Source organism: Alosa pseudoharengus, unplaced genomic scaffold (assembly GCF_046254945.1).
Source record: "Alosa pseudoharengus isolate Yale_2024_CS ecotype anadromous, Long Island Sound unplaced genomic scaffold, YU_APseudo_1.1 YU_APseudo_1.1_scf_10, whole genome shotgun sequence".
NCBI lineage: Eukaryota > Metazoa > Chordata > Actinopteri > Clupeiformes > Clupeidae > Alosa > Alosa pseudoharengus.
Window position 1 is genome coordinate 14898230 of NW_027468565.1, and position 22252 is coordinate 14920481.

At 40.5% G+C, this 22252-nt stretch overlaps 2 protein-coding genes and 2 non-coding genes across 5 annotated transcripts; all 4 read left to right on the forward strand.

Moving 5' to 3' along the window:
- Nucleotides 1-3202: 3202 nt before the first annotated feature.
- On the forward strand, nucleotides 3203-12488 carry tmpob (thymopoietin b). The gene is made up of 6 exons (XM_076264809.1): nucleotides 3203-3848; nucleotides 7339-7456; nucleotides 8010-8168; nucleotides 8436-8545; nucleotides 9461-9561; nucleotides 10181-12488. The coding sequence occupies exons 1-6, from the start codon at nucleotides 3615-3617 to the stop codon at nucleotides 10527-10529; spliced, it is 1071 nt and encodes a 356-aa protein (XP_076120924.1). The 5' UTR covers nucleotides 3203-3614; the 3' UTR covers nucleotides 10530-12488.
- Nucleotides 12489-15629: 3141 nt separating this feature from the next.
- On the forward strand, nucleotides 15630-20759 carry slc25a3b (solute carrier family 25 member 3b). 2 transcript variants are annotated; one of them, XM_076264844.1, is made up of 8 exons: nucleotides 15630-15764; nucleotides 16157-16314; nucleotides 17642-17766; nucleotides 18309-18488; nucleotides 18620-18801; nucleotides 19417-19589; nucleotides 19741-19851; nucleotides 20363-20759. In XM_076264844.1, the coding sequence occupies exons 2-8, from the start codon at nucleotides 16170-16172 to the stop codon at nucleotides 20521-20523; spliced, it is 1077 nt and encodes a 358-aa protein (XP_076120959.1). In that variant the 5' UTR covers nucleotides 15630-15764; nucleotides 16157-16169; the 3' UTR covers nucleotides 20524-20759. The 2 variants fall into 2 exon arrangements, with proteins under 2 accessions (XP_076120959.1, XP_076120969.1); XM_076264854.1 differs by lacking the exon at nucleotides 17642-17766 and adding an exon at nucleotides 17871-17992 and having other exon boundaries at nucleotides 15631-15764.
- LOC143110374 (small nucleolar RNA SNORA53) lies at nucleotides 19000-19226 on the forward strand. The gene has a single exon (XR_012984134.1). It is a non-coding gene; the product is annotated as a small nucleolar RNA SNORA53 (small nucleolar RNA).
- LOC143110370 (small nucleolar RNA SNORA53) lies at nucleotides 20057-20283 on the forward strand. The gene has a single exon (XR_012984131.1). It is a non-coding gene; the product is annotated as a small nucleolar RNA SNORA53 (small nucleolar RNA).
- Nucleotides 20760-22252: the final 1493 nt, after the last annotated feature.

The window sequence follows — 22252 nt, forward strand, 5'->3', positions numbered from 1 at the left end:
TATGTTTCCTTTAATAACAGATCATGATAGATGTTTGAGCTGTGCCAAACTGTTTGTTTCTATGGGATCGATTGACTTAAGTGTGGGCCATACTGGTTGATTGTGGTTGCTGTTACCTTGTCTGTGTGGTCATGTCTGCATTTAGGCACAGAGGATTTCTCTTTAAGCAATGTGGGCAACTATGCTTTGCATAACTTGTTGGCACAAAGTGTGCTTAGCTCTGCATATGATCTCAGGACCCTGTGTTAACATGTATTGGTCGCTGGGAGTCAATGTGCCCCTCCAGAGGTGCCTTCATCCATATCAGGTGAAAGGAAAAAGTCAGACTTTCTTGCAGTAGGTGGGCCATTTTTTCCAACTTTCCCAAAGTAGGTAGACTGACAAAGTTCACATAGCACTTGAATGGAACCCAGCACCGCCATGAAGTGAGCTTTCTGTCCTTAAATGCCAAACCAAACAACCAAAGCTCAAGTAATAATTATACAAACACATGGAGTCGCTGGTTGACACTGTACCCTTTTAAGGATGGACACTGCCAAAAGAGAGTCAACACATGCCAAAGAGGGAGTCTCGTTTTACCTGCAGGGGGAGATGTTGACATCAAGGTGTGTGTCCTATAAGTGCAGACTGGATTGTCAACAGAGGAAAGTATACTTTGTGAGCACTGTTGGAAGAGTGTTTCCATGCCAGGACACACAAATCTCTGCTGTTCTTGTGAAATATGGAGCACCTCCTTTCACTGCAGGTCACCATGCGGGACCTGATCCCAATCAACTGGGCAGATATTTGTGGAGGGTGTGAATTTCTTGTCTTGGTTTGTCAAGGAATGGAACAGCATTTTTTATATTGAACACAATGGTGGAATTACAGTAGCACAATTAAACTGGAATTGTGCTCATACTTGGGTGGCCTCGGCGTGGACATGGGTGCCAATATGCCCAGTAGACACCAAAGAGCCAGAATTCACTCTTACAGATAGATGGACAGACAGACAGATACTTTATTTATCCTGAGGGACATATAGGCATCCAGTAGCCTTATCTAGTACACTTATGACACACACACACACACACACACCGAAAATAAGACACACTCACAACACTTGAAGAGTTGAAATCCAGATTTCAGATTCCAGACAGTAGTGGAAGTGAGATGTTATGGTAGAGTGTGCGCCATGGAGTCAGTGCAAAAAGTATACGGTGCAAAGGTATTCCCAGTGCAATAATAGTATAGCCTACTGTGTCTGATATAAAATGCAAAAAAATAGGCGTCAATAGAAATTAACTACAAGTTCATACTTTTTAAACAAATACTAAAGCTAAAAAAGAAATATGCCTACTAAAAAACCTCAAAAGTTAGGATGTAAAAGATCAAAAAGAAAGTTTGTACGTAGAGGTTAATATAGCCAGTAAAAGAGTCTGAGTGTACTTTGGCATGGTATAGTAAGGGCAGAGAGAGAGGCAGACTCATGCCCAATAGTTATAGTCCGTTTCACCCCTCCACACAACAACAGGAGTTAGACAGCTGAATGGCCCGAGGAACTGAACATGCTTGTCTGTCCGGTGAGTATGCCGTCTAAGGACTGGTGGTCATTGTCCATGCTTGACAGCAGCCTGGTTAGGGTCCTTTTCTCCACCACTGATGTGTTGGCTGATGTAGTGTAGTGCTAGGGTCAAAAGGTCCACAGAATCATCTATTGGCCTAGTGATTGACTAGTGAGCTGGAGATACTTCAGAAGACCACTCTATGAAGTCTTTAATTTGGTGTTAATAATAGAGTAGGACGTTATTTCAATGATTAAATAATGACAAACATATTAGTAGCCGACATGTCTTTATTGTATCAGACAACAGTTCAAATTAACTTACGGTACAGAGACAGACACTTTCATCAATGCATTTTTACTCCTGGGAATCAAACACCTGACCTTGGCGAACACCTTGTTCAACTAGGCCTAGCTGAACTACAGGGACTAGTCGTGTGTAATTTAGAAGGTTAGAAGATAGGGGTCAATTTCAAGAGGAAGCTTTTAGGATTGTCAAATCAACCCATGATATACATGATATACAGTACATATATACTCATATACTTTTACTACTTTTTGCACCTTCACCGTGACACTTACTCTCTTAGAGCACCTTACCATGCACACAGAATTACAGGCCCATTCCCGGCCCTGTCACTGCAAGCGCCTCATGCTTGATCATCCTTTTTTAGTTTTCTTATCTTCTACTGTCTCTATTGTACAGTGGAGTTTTGTTATATGTATATACTTATATTTATTCTTTCTGCTGTCAGTGCATGTTGTGTGTGATGTCTGTATGCTACTGAGACCTTGGGTTTCCCCTTGGGGATTAATAAAGTATCTATCTATCTATATACATACAGTATATAAGTAAGTATAAGTATATATACTTTTTTGATCCCGTGAGGGAAATTTGGTCTCTGCATTTATCCCAATCCGTGAATTAGTGAAACACTCAGCACACAGTGAACACACAGTGAGGTGAAGCACACACTAATCCCGGCGCAGTGAGCTGCCTGAAACAACAGCGGCGCTCGGGGAGCAGTGAGGGGTTAGGCCGTGCCTACTGGTCAAGGTTCGAACCGGCAACCCTGCAGTTACAAGTCAGAAGCGATAACCAGTAGGCCACGGCTGCCCCAGATATATAATATATATACTCTCTATATATGCACATACACGTCAGGGTTGAAGCTATTTGTGCACTAAGGTTATATATATATTTATTTATTTATTTATTTTTAAACACAGGATAACACCAAAGCTTAACATATTTTTATTGCGTTAACCTCGTTGACCTTTGGTAGCCTACTTATATCCCCAAGGACTAAAATCTGTTTCGGTAGATGGCGCTAATGCACTATAATGATCTATACTGCATGCATACTGCTATAAAACCTACGGAAGAATTTGCTTGTTCCCTTCAAACGCTTTGAACGACGAGCAGTTTCCTATCTTATAGTACAGGTTTGCAAGATACTGAATATCCCCTTTAGTCTTAAACTCTGATCATTCAAGTTATGAGCACTAGAAAGAGAGGGAAAAAAACTCTATATGGTTGAAATATAATTGACATTGCTCATTACAACCAATAGTAATGTAGCTTCTTCATTTTGCCGTCCAATCACAGTCGACTTTATTCAAATGTAAACATTTGAGGCGCGCAATGATCGGATCGGATTGCGATAGTTTATAGCTTCTTATGAGGACAAATAACCTTAATGCATACAAAATAGTGTTAGTAGCACAAATAGCTTCAACTCTGACGCGTATGTGCAGTTCTTAGGCGAGTTTATGTAGCAAAGTGTTAGCTAAAGTCGAGATTTTAGCGTACCAGTTCGCTTTTTTGCTAGTCGTGTTCGCACGTTTTTGTTGTTACACCGCTTGTTAGCTAACTAGCTAGCGACAATGTTAGGTAAGCTTTAATAAGTTAAGTCTTAGCTTTCAGGTTGATTACATTTCTGCAGTTTGCAGAACTTTTAAATTAGCACATCGTGAATTGAGGCACTCAACTAGGTAGTTAGTTGACGTTCGGGAATTGCTTAGGTGTTATATACGGTGGCACGGGTAGTTAGCGTTTGAGCAACCGGTTATGGCGGAATTCCTTGTAGACCCGTCAGTTCTCACGAAAGAGAAACTCAAAAGTGAGTTGCTAGCTAATGATGTCACTCTCCCAAGTGGAGAACAGAAGAAAGAAGTGTACGTTCAATTATATTTGAAGAACCTGACTGTCCTAAACAAGAAGACTCCTCCCCAAGACACTTTCTCTAGTGATGATGAACTGCCGACTCCCGTGGTCTCAAATCGGACTCGGTCCTCGGGAAGGGTAAGTTAAGCTAACGTTATCTACAGAGATTGCTAGCTTGCTAACTAGCTGCATTGTTAGCCACTTTCTTTGAATGCAACTTTGTTAGCGAACAGTGTTGATAACTATTTGTTTGTACTGTAACATTAACGTTAGATCTGTTGAAACTAGTATGTGGCCCATACAGAACTAGCATTTCCTCATAGTTTGAGCGGATGCATCGCATTCTACTCGAAGTCAAACATTTGTCATTTCTCTAACGTTAGCCTTTGTTAACATTATGAATGCGTTTAACGTTAGCATATTTTACTGTTAGCTCAATTTACGTTAATGACAACAGAATGGATGAGAAATACTAGTAATCTATCGGCGTGACCTGTATCATAACAGCGTTACTGAAGTGTGTCACCGCGTTATTGTTACATAAATACATTTGTAGCTGCATCTAATTAGTGCAAGTTACTAAATGAACTCACTGCAGTAGGTTGGAGCCGTCTTTTCAGTTGCGGAAAGCACTGGTAATGACACTTTTCGACGTTACACGTTGGCCAGGTCCAAATGCCTTCTGCAGTCCAGACTCCAGAACAGTGTTTGTTTTTTCTTTTCTTAAATGTATTGATTACTTTATCCAAAGATAACGGAAACATCAATATAAACTGTTACATAAATGGTGTCTACTAATGTGAAGACATTGACAAATAAAACGAGAGCATAGATCAAACGAGATGTCTTTTACTGTGACAACTCATCCCGCCCCTCACCATGTATAATGTCCCCATTATCAAAGTAAGGGCTATTCAGTTTTACGAGTCGGCAGCCTTACTACACGCAGCCGTATTTACACACTCTAGTCTATTCAGTATTTGAGTGCGGGCGAATCAATATAGCCTACAGTGAACAAACAAATAAACCTTTTGCTTTCGCCTCCAGTTTTCACCATATTAAGTAAATTCTGTAAGTTTTTTTTCTTTGTACTATAAGGCTTATCTTAAAAGTGTTAAAAATCTGTTTTAACACTTTAAAAATCTATCCAAACACATGCATGCTGATTCTGATTAATGATTATTGCACAGTAGTTGTCAGACTATAATTGTTTGCTGTGCACTTGCTTCTTGTTAAACAACATTATCTTTAAAAAGGTTAATGTGGGTAAATGTTCATATTCAAATATTTGTGTACATGAGTGTCAGTATTCAGTTAAATTGGTCAATCATGCCCCTTACGTTCAAGATAATAAAGCATACTGGTGGATTTTACCTGAATATGGTTAGCAGTAGGGGTGTAACGGTTCATGTATTCGTATTGAACCGAAACGGTACGGGCGTCACGGTTCGGTGCATGAATTTACACGGAGAATACACGGTATAAAAATACATAAAACTCGTGTGCGCATTAATTAATGTAATGCGCAATTACTGTTAAGTAGCGAGAGTTACGGGAGTTCTTTAGCGACACCTAACGCTAATCTGTAGCCTCGCCTTAGCTCTGATTGGCGCCTATGTTTTTTTTGTCAGGTCGTCGGTCGAGTCCGTCAGTCATTAGCAGCACTAAGGTTAGACCCACAAGAGTTATCCGCTGGTCTCTTTAATATCGCAAGTTTGAGAACTTCAGTTACAGTAACGTTAGTACAGGCGAAAGAGTGGTGGATAAGATGAAACTGTGTGTCGGCGTTGTTCAGCAGTTGTTGGGTATGTGAGTGGAAAAAATGCTACACATATTCGAAGCCATCACCCAGATGATGTAGGCTACCAATCACTGAAACGAGGGGGAAAAAACTTCCCCTGCGCTTCAGCAGCCTTTGGATACACATACAAATAGGGCCAAAACCTATGGCTTAAATTAAATGATTTCGTAATGACAGAAAGCTATGTAAATCGCGTGGTAATTACCTTTAAGTTGGGGTAACTTGTAACTTCTCACATGAGGAGCTGGTAGTGTTAAGTGCATAGACAGTAAAATAAAGTGACAACGCTAACCAGGCTAATAAACAAACCAGTTGCCTAGGAAGAAAAGTACAGTGCATTTTCATGCACTGTAATAAGAAGAAGAAGTTGCCTAGGAAGAACAGTACAGTGCATTTTCATGCACTGTAATAATAAGAAGTTTTCGGATTTCAATAGAGGGGATGCATCCCCTCTAACCAGGCTAATAAACAAACCATGCTACGGTGAGTTAACGTCAAAGGGCAGTCACGTGACTTCTAGTTGTAGTCTTTATGAAATGAAAGGAGCAATTTCGGTTTTTTTTAAAAGGCAAAATAGTGTGATATTTTCACAGTTAGTAGGCTAGATTATTACTTTACACACGATAAAAAAAATATTGAGGCACTTGTATACCCTTCCATATACAACTAAACACAGATGTTGAAGGTCTTGCTTAAGTGGATTTCATTTCAATCATTTTTCTATGTAATTTGCACTTTCAGAAATAAGAGATGCTGTAGGCCTATTTTCAGTTTCATAGCTGATTGTCTTATTTTGTTTACAAGTTACAGATGGAGTCTGGGTACTTATTGTACTGTTTAGCCTACATCTTACACACTTCAGGCTGTTGCAGATAACTCAGGGAAGAGACTGTATGACACTAGGTGGTACAGCCTGAGACATGTACAAAAAAAAATGCTTTCTGCATTTTTGTTTTGCTTTTCCCTCCATTGTATCGAACTCGTACCGAACCGTGATGTCCGAACCGAGGTATGAACCGAACCGTGACTTCTGTGTACCGTTACACCCCTAGTTAGCAGTCTAATGTTTCAATAAGATGTTTAGGCACCACACTTAAAGGGAAATTCGGGTCTAAGAACAACAACGTAGGGTTTATTTTTGGAAGGTAAGGAGTGTAACATTTGGTTTGGGACCAAAATGACATCAATTGCATTTTCAACTGAATGGCACATAGCATAGCCTTTGGGGGCAGCTTCACCACGTAGTGTCAGTAGTAAATCAAGTAAATCACTCTTTTAAGCCGTTAACTTTACTGGGCTCCAAAAAAATTAAATTCTAATATGCTACTATGGAGAAAAGTATGGAGCAAGTGTAATGAAAAAAAAAAAGCTGTTTGTGCGGTCAGTTACCTTGCTCTTCTGGTCGTGGTCATCTTGTGTGAAGAAAGTGCATACAAATCCATACAAGGTTGTTGTTAGACCAGATCAGTGAATTTGAAATTATATGTTCTCATTAACAGTAAAAAGAAGGACAAAATCACCAGAAAGTTGGTGGTTAACTGAGTTTTAAGCCCACTTTAAACTATGACACTTTGTTGTAATGACCATTATAAACCATTCTAGTATTCTTGAAACCAGTTTAAGTACTAAATAAATTGTATTTGGTTACTGGACTGAAACTGGGCTCCAAAACAATCTGAAGACTAGATGTTTCTCATAAAAAATTGAATTTACAGAAACAGAATTAGACCTGTGTTATTATGCAAGCTGATTTTGTGTTGTTAAAGCTGTAGTAAAGTGATTTTTATTTCCTTCTTTTCTTTTCTTTTCTTTTCTTTTCTTTTCTAGAAAGCTTCCAGAAAGACAGACAAACTTCAAACAGATGAGGCTGACATTTCAGTCCTTTCTGATGAAGATCTGAAGGACCAGTTACTTAAACATGGAATTGATGCAGGTCCCATCGTAGGTGAGTATTAGTCTCATTTATCCAGCTCTATACATGAATAAAACACTTTTCAGGAGTATTATAATCATGTAAATTTAAACATCTTTGAGCTGCCCTGCTGTGACATTATGCGTAAGTTGTAATGAGGACAGTAATGTTTTTTTATCTTGATGCATCATTTCGTACAATAACAAGTGTCAAAATGTTATTTATTGTATATCTAGTTATCACAGCAGTAGTAATAGTAGCAGCATCACTTCGTTGTGTATAATTTAAAGCCAGCATAGTTAATGAGAATTCCTTAGCATATCATGACATCACAGCTGAAGAATGACCTTCATTCCAATAAAGATAATGCTTTAAGATAAGTTAAAGATTAATGGCATTATTGCATGCAATAAAAATTCACTAGCAAACCTTTTAGCCTTTCTATGCTGCACCACCATGGTTGACGGCATTACATTGTCACACATTCTGGGGAGGAAAACAGCTTTATAAAAATGTAACTTTTATTTAACTAAGTACTCCATTCTTTGTTTGCTTTAATGTATTGACTGCAATTTATCCACTTCAGCCTCAACCCGCAGACTTTATGAGAAAAAGCTAGAGACAGTTCTAGATGGAACTGCGAACGCCACATCAGGTCCTCCAGAGCCTACCACCTTGAAGGCTGATGGCAGTCAGAATGGAAACACAAACTCTGTGCAAGATCACTACAGTGATAAGGAGGAAGGTGAGATGCTACAGCCGTTTCCCCCGATTTCCACTACTGGTAGTAGCCTACATTTTAATTATATTGCATTTTATGAGACAGATTCTGCCCATGTGGAATCAAATGACCTTTTGGTTCTGATTTTGAGTCTCTCACTAAAGTCCTTTTCTCCAGGGATTGAAGCCTCTGGCTTGAAAAAAATGTTCATTGAATGAATTGAACTGGATATTGTTGGCACTGTAGATGGTCCTCTAAGCCCCCAGTCCATTGCTGTGATTTGCTTTACAGAGGAATCATCCCCACCAGAGCCGGAGCCAGCCCCTGTTGTTAGCAAGCCGGTCAGGAGCCGTAGCAAGACTCCAGTTACAGTGAGGACCAGTAGCAGACGGCAAAATAAGGCAAGTCCCTTATCCTCTCGCTCTGGGATTCTTTTAAGGCCCACTATTCAGGAGGTGTCCATAATTTATCTGATATATTGTTTGGAAGTGACCGGTATGTGGGTACATTGTGGTGGGTCATTTTGCATAATGGGCTGCATACTTAGATCTTAAAGTAATTGTAAGTAGCGATAATTGGCACTCCTTTGAAAATCTTTTCTTCAGTTATTCAGACAACTGCTGAGCTGGTATGTTGACACATGAAGTGATAAAGCTATTTTTGTAATGGCATCACAATGACTATAAAGGAGGAGAGTCGGGTGCTGAGTGCTGGGAGAAGAGCATTGGTGGGAGAGTTAAAGGAAGAATGAAGATCACACAGACTAGCAAGTGAAATGAACAATCCAATAAGCATATTGACCGTTTTTTTAGCAACGTAAATTATATTTACTATATGATGTAGTATTTTGAAAACAAATGGATTAAGCTTAGACTTGGACTAAAAGCTTTTTTCAATGTAAATGTTTTAGGGGTGTCACGATTTCAGTTTTAAGGGGGAAATCGTTCGAAATTACATCTTGATCTCTAACTTCGAAATCAAAGGTAGAATCGACGATGTAGACACACCCTCGACTTCACGTCCAGCAAGCATGCCAAGAGGCAAAAATGCATTAATAGTAATATAATTTTAAAAAGATCGAAAATCAAATCAAGGATTTGGAGAATTGTGACATCTCAATCAATTGATATTTACTAGAGATGTCAATGTAAATCTCCATTTTCTTTTAGTCTGGGACTAGCTTAATCCATGTATGGGAAACAGGTCTACTGAAAATGAGGACTATCCTCAATGAACCTCCGAGAATAAATATAGGTTGAATGAAAAGAATATGCTCTGGTTGTAACTGTACATTTTATCAATCTTCAATCTTCCAGGTGGAGGAAAAGGTACCAGTCGCAGATGAGACGGCAGTGATTGAGGAAGATGTTTTAAAGGAAATGTTCCCTGGTCAGACTGCCACTCCTACAGGAATCAGGTAAAAAAAAAAAGACTCGTTTTCTACAAAACATTCTTTAGTAATAATATCGTAACACCCCCAATTATCACCACTTTTGTTCAGAAATTCTAAAACAACGATGTTTTTTTAACACTTCAAAATAACATTTACTAAATGAACCTTACATTTTTCAGTAGCCATAGGTGTGTAGATTTGAACAAAATCTGGTTTGGTTCTTAACGGGAGCAGTTACTGCCTGAAATATCCAATTTTGTTTACCACGCTCGGAGTTATAGTGCTGGCCTGATGGGTCGCCTATTTACACCGTTTCAACGGCACATGGACGGTTAGACCGAGAATTCTCGTCGTGAAATAAAAATTCCACTGGAGCTCCAAGCGGTTGTGTACACGCAGCCTTACAACACTGTTTACAGCTCTTCGTCACGGTAAAATGTCATTTTTGGTACATAGCTAATTTAGATACACCTATGGTGTGGGTAGTTGCGTTTCTATAGGAGTCCGCTGTCTTGGTTTGTATAGAAATGGATATTAAGTGACGCATACACGCAAGACGGCGGAAATACGGGACCGGTGGAAATAGGGGGAGTTACGATAGCTACCTTACTAAAAAATCCACTGATTGTTTCACCCACTTCAGTGCCACTTGTCGAAGACCAATTCACGGAGCAGCAGGAAGGCCGGTAAAGCCCTTAAACCTCTGGAGAGAAGAAACCCTCCAGCATCATGGCACTTACACAGAAACCAGCTCCATCCTGCAGGGCCACTCCACCGTCGAAGCTCCCCCCTCTCAGGGCTCCCGTGTGGGCCGCTGCCTCTCACTGCTCCTGAGGCTGCTGGTTCTCCTCACCGTGATTGCAGCCGTCTACTACACCTACCAGAACGTGGACAGTGAGCACATCAACTACGTCCGCAGCCTGGTAGACAGCACCGGCATCCCCGCCCTGCTCACTGGAGGTGAGAGTTCAGCAGACCAGAGCAGTGAATGACTGCTGCCCGTACCTCACCCAGCCATGGGCTCCACCTCAAACTGCCCCTCATGATATTATTAATGGGTTGTCTCTCCCCAGCAGTCGGCAGCTCACCTGAATGGTAACAACAGCCTCGGTGAAGTCTTTGACAAAGTAGTTTTTAACCATCATGTGTGCAGACTTTCATTTAACTTGGTTTGAATTGTTTTCTTAGCTTTTTTCTAAAACAGGTAATTATGCATGGTTGGTCTATGTATTTGTGACAGTCAGTCATGCCTTTAGCACTTCAGAGTAATCGTCAAAATAGAAAGCTGTTGAAGACCCCCTGTTTTGCATGACCTTTGTTGTTAACTAAGGGCTTACATATACATTTGTTTTTAGTTTTTACATATTGTGCTTTCAGTGTAGTATTTTTAAGTGTTGACAACTGATGAATTTGACCCAACAAGTTTATTTAAGATAATCTGATGCCTCTGCCACAACAACATCGGTCATGTTAGTTCAAACCAAATATATATAATGATACAATGATTGAGGGGGGTGTTTACTTTACTTGGTAGTTTTTCCCACACTTACCGAGTTGCAATAACTGCTCACAGAGTAGCAGCACTAGCATGGAAATGATATTGACTCAATCTATAAGTCTGGAATTGATGCTACCAAAGTTTACGCTGTCTCTACATTTAAATCAATGTTATTGGGGCTTTGTCACGGTTTCTGAAATAGTTACCAGGCACGTTCTGTAATTTTAGCCACTAATGAATGCACTGGCCATTATTTTTAAGTCTTACAGAGTGGAATCTGAAAAGCTGAATTACCGGTAGTCATGTTGAATGTGTCAACTTGTATGAATTTAGTGTTTTCTCCTTTTTATGTCTGCATATGTCAGCAACAATGACATGATAGTAAATAAAATGTGTGCTTCTTCAGTTTTGTTACCCTGAAAGCACATCTAACATCCTACTTACACATTTCCATGCAATGCACAAACAATCACAATTAAATTATATGAAAATAATCCTTACAATTAAAGAAGAATATTGCAGCTTGTCCAACATCATGGTTGCCAGTGTGTGCAAAATAATTTGGGGAGAGTACTAGCCTGCAATCTACTGTATCTTCTAGTGTGCTTTGACAATACAAATATTTTTTAGATAATCCTTCAATTTGAATGTGGCTTGAAAATGACTTTAGGGCATACATTTAACTGTGATGGGTCAGATTTATTCAGCTGATTGAAAAAGTCTGTCCTTGCCCCATGTAGCTTGAGGTATTTGTGAGAAGGGCATTTCAGTAGTCTTCTTTTAGGGTAAATCAATGCCTGTTAAATAAAACGGCCAACCGTGATGTTAGCCAACTAGACATTTGGCAGGAATTAACAAAGATCATTTGTAAACATGTTTTAGGTAACTCCTTTTGTGTTTACGTAGTTCAACTGAACACAGATTTAAAGGAAAGCACAGTGATGGAGGTAATATGTTTGTTAGGCAACAGACTGCACTGATCGCGTCTTGTTTGAGTTTTACTGTTTGTGATGTAGCATTTTTATTTTCTGTGAACCAAAATGTACTACTGTAAATACATGTACCTGTAGCCCAGTTGACCACTCTGGCCAAATCATTTTTCTTCTTGCTTTTCTACTGAACATCTGATCGTGGACTTTACCACCTGAATCCAAGTCAAAATGACTTAACATGAAGAATCTTGTGTAATACAGATGGCATGATTGTACTGTTTTGGTAGCTGTGAATTGTCTTCGGTTTTATATTTTTGTAAGTGGCTTGAGCAAAACTACTGACTTTTTAAAACAAATGTATCCATTATTTGTAGTCAATGCAGAAATTACACAAGCAGTGTCTTCAACAGCGTCTTTGTAGTTTTAATTTTGGAATTGACCATTGTTGGAGGTTGTTATATAATTTGTTTTCTGCGTGTGTGCGCACATGTAAATGTCAGCCTAATAAAAACTAAACATCACTAGTGTTCTCACACACTTGTTTTCAGTCACATCTTAAAGGTTGTATCAGCGATGGCGGGGTAACGTCACTTCTGTTGATGTTCAAACAAAACCGAGAGCTAGCTCGCTACTCACTCCCCCTCCCTCCCCTGCAATTGTTTTTGTGTGCAGATCTCAGCCCAGGCTGCCTACAGAGACGCAGTTTTTTGACGGCCTGCTTATGGGGCGGGCAGCTAGCGGATTGTTAGGAAAGATTAAATGAATGTGACCATTTATATTTGGGCCTTTTTTTGGGCCTGCAATCGCTGCAACAACCTTTAACTTCATGGTTAGCAGAGAGTTGGTCTGTATTATATGTATCCATACCCTTTTCTGTGAGAAACTGTTTTGGGTAGCCTACTTAAATCGATGGTGTATGGCAGAAAACAATAGAATGGGATACGTAAATACAGTTGACATTATTTTATATTACATAATCCCATACTCATTTTAAATGATCTAGAAAAAGCAGTATTTGAAGTGTGGGTGCTATTGTTTTTCCTCAGGTAATTGCCTTACTAAATAGGATGTTTTGGATTTATGTTTGACTTTTCTTTTGCAATGGTGTAACTGTTTAAAAAAAACAGTTTAAATTTATCTAAAATATATTGTCAACTGATATCTCAATATGAATCCCCTGGTGTACTAAATGTTTGTTGAACATTTGTTTGTTGAACACACATTGAACGAAATGTACTATAGAATGCTGAATGCTCTTGTTTATGAAATAGGTTTAGCAATAAAACTGTACATTTAAATATTTCTTTAAGTTTTGTTCCCTACACTGATTTGAACTAGTCGCCTAGTCCTTCACCCAATATGCTCAAATTGCAAAACGGAGTTTGAATACTACCTTTGTTTGGTCTTTAAAAAATATAATGTAAGTTGTTTTGGACATAAGCATCTGTTAAATCTTAGCAACTGAGACGTATAAATATAAACAAACAACGTCATGCACCATCGCTGACTGCACCTTTAAACACGGACACCAGCAGTTTATTACAGCCCTAAATATCTAATCTGTTCATCTAAAGTATACATTCAGGAGTTGTTTTCATTGGCTTAAAATGGCTTAAATGTTTCTTTACCCCCTCCTATTTTGGGAATTGGAACAAAGTCCTTTTAGGCAAGTCCCTGCATTCAGCAGCCATATTGCAACGCATTTTGGGCAATTAACCATAGCACTTAACGGCCATCTATTTTGGGCACAACTGCGCATGCGCAAGGGTTCACATCAGCCAAGCAATCAGGACTGGTTATGAACTGATGAATTGATGCCTGAATTGGCCCACCTAGGGTAATGACAGCCATATGGATGTTGCATTTAGAAAGAAAATGCAGCCTCTTTGTGAAACCAACTTTATACCTATTGAGATTGCTCATTCATTTTTAAAATATATCAGATTGACACGGTTGTGTCCCCAACATAAATGAATTTTGAGGAGTCCCTGTTACTTTTTCAAAAGTACACAGATGATGAAAAATATCGACAGAATCTGTGATAGATGTGTGGATCTACACAAAATGAATTAGGCCTTTCATATAGTTTCACCACATAGTTGTTTAATTCACTTTGCCTACAATCTCGTACATTTAGTTAGTTCCCATGTCTTTGACCAGTGAGAGCTACAATACTTGCCAATGGGAAGGTGAAGTAGCCTGACAACATTTACTGATCCTGTGCACTATTATGCACTCTCCTTCCAGCATTAATAGAATATACCCAGTCAATAATAATAATATTAATTATACATTTTAATGCCTTTCATGACTCCCAAGGTCACTTCAGATATACAAGTATAATGAATAAAATATATATTTTTAAAAAACAGAAATATTAACTAATTCAGTCTAAGTAGCCAAGTCACAGTGAGTATACTAGCCGAAAGGGATGGGTTTTAGATTACTATTAAAGTGCATAATGGAGCATCTGATGTGATATTCTTTCAATATCTTTGTCCCATGGTGTAGAGGTTCATATTTAGTATGTAGTCATGGGCGGATTATGATTCATAGCCTACATCCTGATTTGTTGATACTGAGGCAACGATTCCATGCAGAGGCTTCAGGGCCCCCTGACCCCTTGGGCCCCTGGGCCCGATAGGCCCGTGAAGTAATCCATCCCTGTGTAAAGTAGACCTGCTGAGGAGGATCTCAGTGAGCGGCCAGGGGTGTAGTTCCCCAAGAGGTCAATGATAGGTGGGAGCATGATTATGTACGTATGACCTTATATGTAAGGAACAGAATTTTAAATTGGATGCAGTATGCAACAGGAAGCCAATGAGTTGAAAATAAGTCATTGGTTAGGTAATTGCATCTCAGATAAGTACAGTGATCAGCTCATAAATAATGGCTTTCTTTATTATATAATGTGTAAAACTGGGATCTAACCATGTTGATGTTAACTTAACCAGCTTGTGAGACTAGTTGCTTTGACACAATCAAACAAAATCTTTCCGTATTCAAAAAAGATCCGTATTATCCTGGATTTTGTCAACAGGAAAATCCAGCTATGGGGAACAGCAACATTTGCTGCACTTTAGTGATGTAAGTAAAAAGAAGGTTAAGTCCATAGAAATCTTTATTAACACCATACATTACATTACAGTACACTGACATATATATTACAACAAGATAGGACTCACAGGTGAATAAAGGGTGTTCCCAACCTTCAAATTTCATTTAAAATGAATGCACAGATACAATCATGTATTTATCATGCCGAACAATGAGACCGGGAATTCTAAAGCTATTAGTGCATGCGTTCATCATTTCTGCCATGTTTCTCTATTTCTCTCATTGCATGTATAACCTTTAGCAACTAGAGAATGCAAATATGCCCTGATCATTGGCTCCCGTTATGTTGGCCAGCCTAGGCCCTAAATAATGGCAGTTTACGTCGGCAAGACTTGCTGAAAAAAGTACTTACTGTTTAAGTAATGATCTGTTATCGCATAACATGCATCACATCAAGTAGGCTATTATGACCAATTCGCTCGTCAACCTACCTTTGCAGTTGCATCGCTGGTAGCAGTCGACCTGCCAATGTAAAAAGGTCTAGCCACCCTTTTTGCCCAGGCCTCAGAGATAATTTCGTAACCACCAAAAAGCGTCACTGTGAGTGGCCAGATAGTGCTCTGACGTAGAGCATTTCCTTCATGAGACATCTTGTTCACGCAGACTGCGACAGGATTCGGTCTCTGTGAGCCGGCGATTGGGAAGGTCGGAGACATCAAGTTACAGGGAGCTCTCCTAAAGTGAGGAAAAGACGAATTTGTTGTATTTTCCGGCTTATAGGTTTCTTTACATCGAATGTTACATTAGATGTCAAGCTGATTCATTATAATTCTCTGTTCTAGGTCAGAGTAACAAAGTTATCCACACATTTGTGTGCGACTGAAATATAACGTTAGCTATCGCTAATGTAATGTTAGCAAAGTGAGGATGGTTAGCATTAGCAAACTGCACGTAAACTGTTGGGCCTTGAAACGACCATCGAGATTAGCAAGTTGCTACATTCCAAGTTACTGTGTGCTAACCATATGATCTTAATATTTTGTCGAATGCTTTTAAACTGTGGTTAAATAACTTTCGGCGAAGCAAGGCTAGTTATCTATCTCTAATACCTCTTTATTCCTCTTCAATACAGCAGCCTGAACACAATGTACCCGACCACCTTGACACAACTGGCCCGGGCGAATCCCTTCAGTGCCCCACTCTTCTCACTGCAAAAAGTCGAGGAGCCCAAACAGACAACCAGCGTCAATGGACAAAACCGGAGGCTTGCAGCCGCAGCTGTGGCGGACGGTAAGAATTTTTAACATTATACGCCAGAAGCTAACAGTATCGTTATAACGTTAGTTAAAGCTAACGACCTCGAAACTGTTGCAAGAAGCCAGATGTGGTATGAACACAACATTAAGACACTGCTGACATCGCTAGTGTAGCCTATTTGTTGAGGTTAACATTAGGACTAACGTCAGATGGCACAGATTGAATGTATTTGTATGGTGCAGTTTACGTTTCTATTGCGTTAGACTATATTACGATAGTAATATCTGTTAGCCGTAGCTTAACGTAAACATTAGGTATCACGTTACCGGCAACTTTAACCTACAGGTTAACGTTAAGCATATCAGCCGTATTGGGCAAATATTTTAGTTTGTCAAACCAACTTCTAATGCTGATAGCTTGGGTTTCTGTTCGGTATAAGTAAAATATTATGATTTATTACGGGTTTAAAATAGCCGACATTTTGGGGTCAGGGGCTTATGCAGAGCCCAAGTTAGCCAGCACAGCTAACGTTAGCACTCGTATGATGGCCATTTGATGTTAGCTAGCTGAATATCTATGCTAACTACCCTGAGTTTGCACAGGTTTAATTTGATGTCGAGAGGAAAACGGTATCTTGCGAGCGGTAGCATAGGGCTGTCACTTAACATGAATTAAACGGTTGTTTATCATTAAATGAAGGCATGACGGCGTTTTTTTTATTATGTCTATTTAAGTTGTGAACAAATGCAGACGGAGCCAGAAGGCCTTGTCGGGCTTTCAGTGGTAATGGAGGGCAGTGAAGGACAAAGTTGGTCCTGCAGGACACATTCGTTTTAATATTAGACGCTGAGAAACCTCAAGACACTGATACCACGCCATTGGATACGTTCTACATTTCACATTAAGGTTGCCATGTGTTGAGTAATGTCTGGCAATCAGGAATGTCATTTATTTCAATGCGTCCTCGACGCATGACCGCTAGCTGCATTCAGGGACGTGCCAACAAGGCCGAATTTCATTGGCTCAGTTAAAGGCCATGTTTCCTCACTTGTGCCATAACAGTTTAATTGTTTTACATGTGCACATGTTTTATATTTGAATGTGTACCTTTTAATGATTGTCTTAGTTTTTTATGTTTTATTTTGTCTTGTATAGATTTCTTTTTTAATAATGATTATTTTATAGGTAGGCTACCTATTGTCAGACTGCAAAACAGTTAGACTCTTTTATATTAGAACCAAGAGGTCTGCATGAAATGACAAATTTAACTGTGGAGGGGGGAGCAGTCAGCCAAGGTGCCTTTCAGTTTGTTTGCGCCACGATGTAGTGCCTCAAATGATTGCGCCTGGTCTCTGTTCAGAGGGAGACAGCTGTGAGTTTGGCTCACAGAAGTATTTCATCCTATGTGGCTTCGGCGGAATTCTGAGCTGTGGAACCACGCACACAGCTGTGGTGCCTCTTGATTTGATCAAGTGTCGAATTCAGGTCTGTTTCCTGCCACTTGGTGTGAGATAACCGCATGAGCATGTAAATGTTGTGTTTTTTGAGCATGAGCATGTCTGTTGTGGTGTTTCGTCCTGTTCCTGCAGATGTGAGCTGCGAGTTTGGTTCCTCAAAGTACTATGCTCTGTGTGGATTTGGGGGTATCCTGAGCTGTGGCATTACTCACACAGCAGTTGTGCCCCTTGACTTGGTCAAGTGCCGTCTACAGGTCTGTATATAATCACTGGTCTCTGTACAAGTTGGTATAGAAGCACATTGGTATGGGTCAAGTGGTTGACGTTAATCATTGTTTTTCCTTTTGTACTTACCCACATCACCTTTTGAAAGGTCACGCATGTTGATATTGTGCTGTGTTGGTGTACCTAATCTCCTAGTCTAACCTGTAGAAATCGTTCATGTAGCATATGGAAATATTGTTAATTAATAAGTATTATAGTAATTTATTAATACTTTAAATATAAAAGTATTTTTACTTTAAAATTGTTATGCATGATAACACAATGTTATGTTACTCTTCAATTTAGGTGGATCCAGCCAAGTACAAAAGCATCTTCAATGGCTTCTCAGTCACACTGAAGGAGGATGGTTTTAGGGGTCTTGGCAAGGGCTGGGCACCTACTTTCATTGGCTACTCCATGCAGGGTCTCTGCAAGTTTGGTTTCTATGAGGTGTTTAAGGTCCTGTACAGCGATATGCTTGGTGAGGTAAGTCCTGGAAGGTCGTCTTAAAACTGTTCAAATGCTGATTTATTTTGGGTCCTTTGTCTGCCTTATTGCCTTGTCACTTCAAACAATCTGGTGAAACGAGTAACTCGTCCTTGTTCATTCCAAATCAGGAAAATACTTACCTGTGGAGGACATCCCTCTACCTGGCAGCCTCTGCTAGTGCAGAGTTCTTCGCTGACATCGCCCTGGCTCCCATGGAGGCATGCAAAGTGCGTATCCAGACTCAGCCAGGTTATGCCAACACCCTGAGAGAGTGCGCCCCCAAGATGTTTGCCGAGGAGGGCTTATGGGCGTAAGTACATTCTTTCCTCAGGGCCCCAGACTCGCGGGCTTATGATGACACTAGTCCATTTGCTAAGGAATAGTTGAGAGGAGATTGTGATCCTCACATGTTTCTAGTGCATTGTTGTGGATTAGTACCTTTGTAATGTCATGCATAACCAGCGGATTGCAAGGTCTGCTGTTAGCTGTCGGTTATGACATTGTGTTGGACACGTTCCTTAGATCCACCTCTGGGAAGCTCTCCACTCCAGGGCTGCTTGCTCTCTGTGGGTACTGCAGTGTCTGGGGTGGGGCTTCCAGCAGCTTTGAGGCTGTACAGTTGGAGGTGCTTGAGTCATTGGCGTGTGAGAGCAGTCTACCTGCACCTCTGGTCTAAAAGCAGCACTGACCCCTTGCTGGAATCCATCAGTGCTGCAAGACTGGAGGGCGGACAACTTCTCTGTAATAAAGGAAGAGTCAATGTTCAGGGCCTGAAGTTGTATTGCATTCTGTTTGAACTCAGACCTGACCTGTGTTAAATATTTGAAAATGGATAATTCTCATAATAGCTTGAAATTTCTGATTACTGGCACAGCATACTTTAAATGTAATGGTCATCGGCTTTGCATTTCCTTGACTCTGGCAGGTTTTATAAGGGTGTGGTGCCTCTGTGGATGAGACAGATTCCATACACCATGATGAAATTCGCCTGCTTTGAGCGCACAGTGGAGCTGCTCTACAAGTATGTGGTGCCCAAGCCCCGCAGCGAGTGCTCCAAGTCTGAGCAGCTGGTTGTCACATTTGTTGCTGGCTACATCGGTAAGTTTGTGTTATCAGATAAAATGTCATTGTACCATAAGCTGTTAATTTAGTTTCCTGTTTTGTATTTGGCACTCGGTGACCTTTTTGAATGGTGTTTACATGACCCATGTGCACCACAGTTGTAGTTAATGGTCTTTTCCTTGTACAGCTGGTGTGTTCTGCGCTATTGTGTCCCATCCCGCTGACTCCGTGGTCTCCGTGCTGAACAAGGAGTCTGGCAGTACCGCTGTGCAGGTGCTGAAAAAGCTTGGACCGAAAGGTGAGCAACCTGGACATCTTACCCTATCTGTTCTGTTTCTTTTATCAGCTAGCATTTTGAACTCCTTTCAGAGGCAAGTCTGAATTGGTACCTAAGCAATGTAAACAACGGCAAGGCTATTAGGGTCCTGCTACGTTGCACTATGTGCATGTTAAATGCGCTTTATAAATAAAACTGACTTGACTTGACTACGTGCATGAGTTCAAACACGTTCCTTAGATCCACCTCTGGGAAGCTCTCCACTCCAGGGCTGCTTGCTCTCTGTGGGTACTGCAGTGTCTGGGGTGGGGCTTCCAGCAGCTTTGAGGCTGTACAGTTGGAGGTGCTTGAGTCATTGGCGTGTGAGAGCAGTCTACCTGCACCTCTGGTCTAAAAGCAGCACTGACCCCTTGCTGGAATCCATCAGTGCTGCAAGGCTGGAGGGCGGACACTTATTTTGTCAGTTAAACTGAAAGATTGACTGCTTAAAGTTTGCATTGGAGTGACTGCTTTCGTTCCTTTTTGTAACCAGGTGTGTGGAAGGGTCTGGTGGCCCGTATCATCATGATCGGTACCCTCACTGCCCTGCAGTGGTTCATCTATGACTCTGTGAAGGTCTACTTCCGTCTGCCCCGCCCCCCTCCCCCTGAGATGCCAGAGTCCCTGAAGAAGAAGCTGGGGCTCACCGAGTAGAGCACCAATCATTTCCCCCTGACGCTCCATTTAATAATGGCTGTCTTTTCTATATTTAAAACCTCAACCACCACCACCGCCCCCCACCTCTTCGGCTGCTGTACACACAAACCAACAAAAGACGGCAAAGAATGAACATGTTTGTTTATGGAAAAGGCAAAGTAAAATGCAGTCATTTGGCCTCAACTCCTGTGTTTTGTCGATTTTAAGATTAAAGTGTACCTGGAAAAAATGTTTTTGTTTGTTGAATGCCTTTTCTTTTTTTTTCTCTCTTTCTCTCTAAATAAAGCAGGCTCAGAATTGGCAGTCTAGTCCAGTAATCCAGTCTGAAATTGCATGAATGTTGGACGATATTGCTCTTCATTTACTCTAAGGAAAGTAACACTTCAGTGATGGGCTACTCTGAGATATTTTTCGATCAGAGTGAGTTTTGAGGACTCACGTATGCTTTGAACAGCCCTTGGATAGTTGAAGTTTGGATTTGTGCTTGGCATTTTAACTTGGTTGAAGTTGCCATTTTGATTCAGATTGTGTATTTCAAATTGAAAACTGCTCTAATGTTGGTTACACAACACGTTGACAGAAATGACAGCCAACACCAGCCACTTTACCAATCCCCCACTGACGGAAAACAGTTGGTTTAATAACTAGCTAGCAGACATCTGTGGAGCGGCCTAGTCTTAACGTAATTGGCTTGTTCGTCAGGTAGGCTACGTTAAGCCTGCTTCGAACGTATTTTTAGTCACAGCGCGTGATACATTTGTGAAACTTTACAAAGAGATGGCAATGCGTTTCTAATAGTGGGCATTCCCAATCCCTTAATGACAGGAACTGTGCGACATCGTAGTCACAGTTTAACAACCGACCGTTTCTGCTCCACGTAATGAAATTATAGCGAAGGTCTTCGTGTGCCATTTCCGATACATTATCAAACGGCTACTGCTGAAAAAACACCTGGCTCAAACTTTAGGCCCGCGCGTCTTTTTACACCGACAAGGATGAGCTGGCATGGGCCACAGACCACTTGAAGAAACACCAAAATAACAGTAATGAGAAGCACCTACTAACAGTATTAATTTCATGCTGTACAATTATCACAGGTAGTTTATTACTGCAATCTCCAGCAGCAGGAAATTTGACACATCACATTATCGATGGACGTTAAGATGCATTTTCACAGAAGGGTAGGCCTACAAATAGGCGGTCTAACTCGGTTCCATCACTACATCGTTAGCAACTACAACGCAGAACTCGATCAGGCTCATTTTTAAAAAAAGGCGCATCCAACATTTAGGCCGAGACATAAGGCGTGTTAGACTGTTTTCTATTGGCTTAGTCAAATTTTACTTCATTCATCAATATGGTTTCAAACGTGGAAAATTTACCATGAGAACGATGGGTAGGATAGGCTATTCACATGTTGCATGTCGCTTGCTAGGGGCCTTGTCTAGGCTACTGGTTTGTTACAGGTTTGTTCTATGTTTGACATTACAGTGCCCCCTGCAGCAATAACTGCAAACACTGGTGGTTATGCCGCAAGTCTCTGAGCGTGTAAAAATGTCAACTGATGATAGGGAGACGCATAAATTCGTTCTCTATAACTTCAGACGGGAAGTAATAATTAGCCGAGATATGAATAGCATTCCTTGCCACAAAAAAACGTTAAAAAAAAACTTCCACTTACCTTTGTGTTGGAAATATGGGAGGTAAAACAACACCTTTGAAATCC

Bases quoted from the DNA above. Each gene is read 5' to 3' on its own strand.
- tmpob (XM_076264809.1), top strand. From the start codon at position 3,615: ATGGCGGAATTCCTTGTAGACCCGTCAGTTCTCACGAAAGAGAAACTC. The intron at 3,849-7,338 runs GTAAGTTAAGCT...TTTCTTTTCTAG, and splicing joins GGACTCGGTCCTCGGGAAGG to AAAGCTTCCAGAAAGACAGA. The intron at 9,562-10,180 runs GTAAAAAAAAAA...CACCCACTTCAG, and splicing joins GCCACTCCTACAGGAATCAG to TGCCACTTGTCGAAGACCAA.
- slc25a3b (XM_076264844.1), top strand. From the start codon at position 16,170: ATGTACCCGACCACCTTGACACAACTGGCCCGGGCGAATCCCTTCAGT. The intron at 17,767-18,308 runs GTCTGTTTCCTG...TCTTCAATTTAG, and splicing joins TGATCAAGTGTCGAATTCAG to GTGGATCCAGCCAAGTACAA. The intron at 18,802-19,416 runs GTAAGTACATTC...TGACTCTGGCAG, and splicing joins GCCGAGGAGGGCTTATGGGC to GTTTTATAAGGGTGTGGTGC.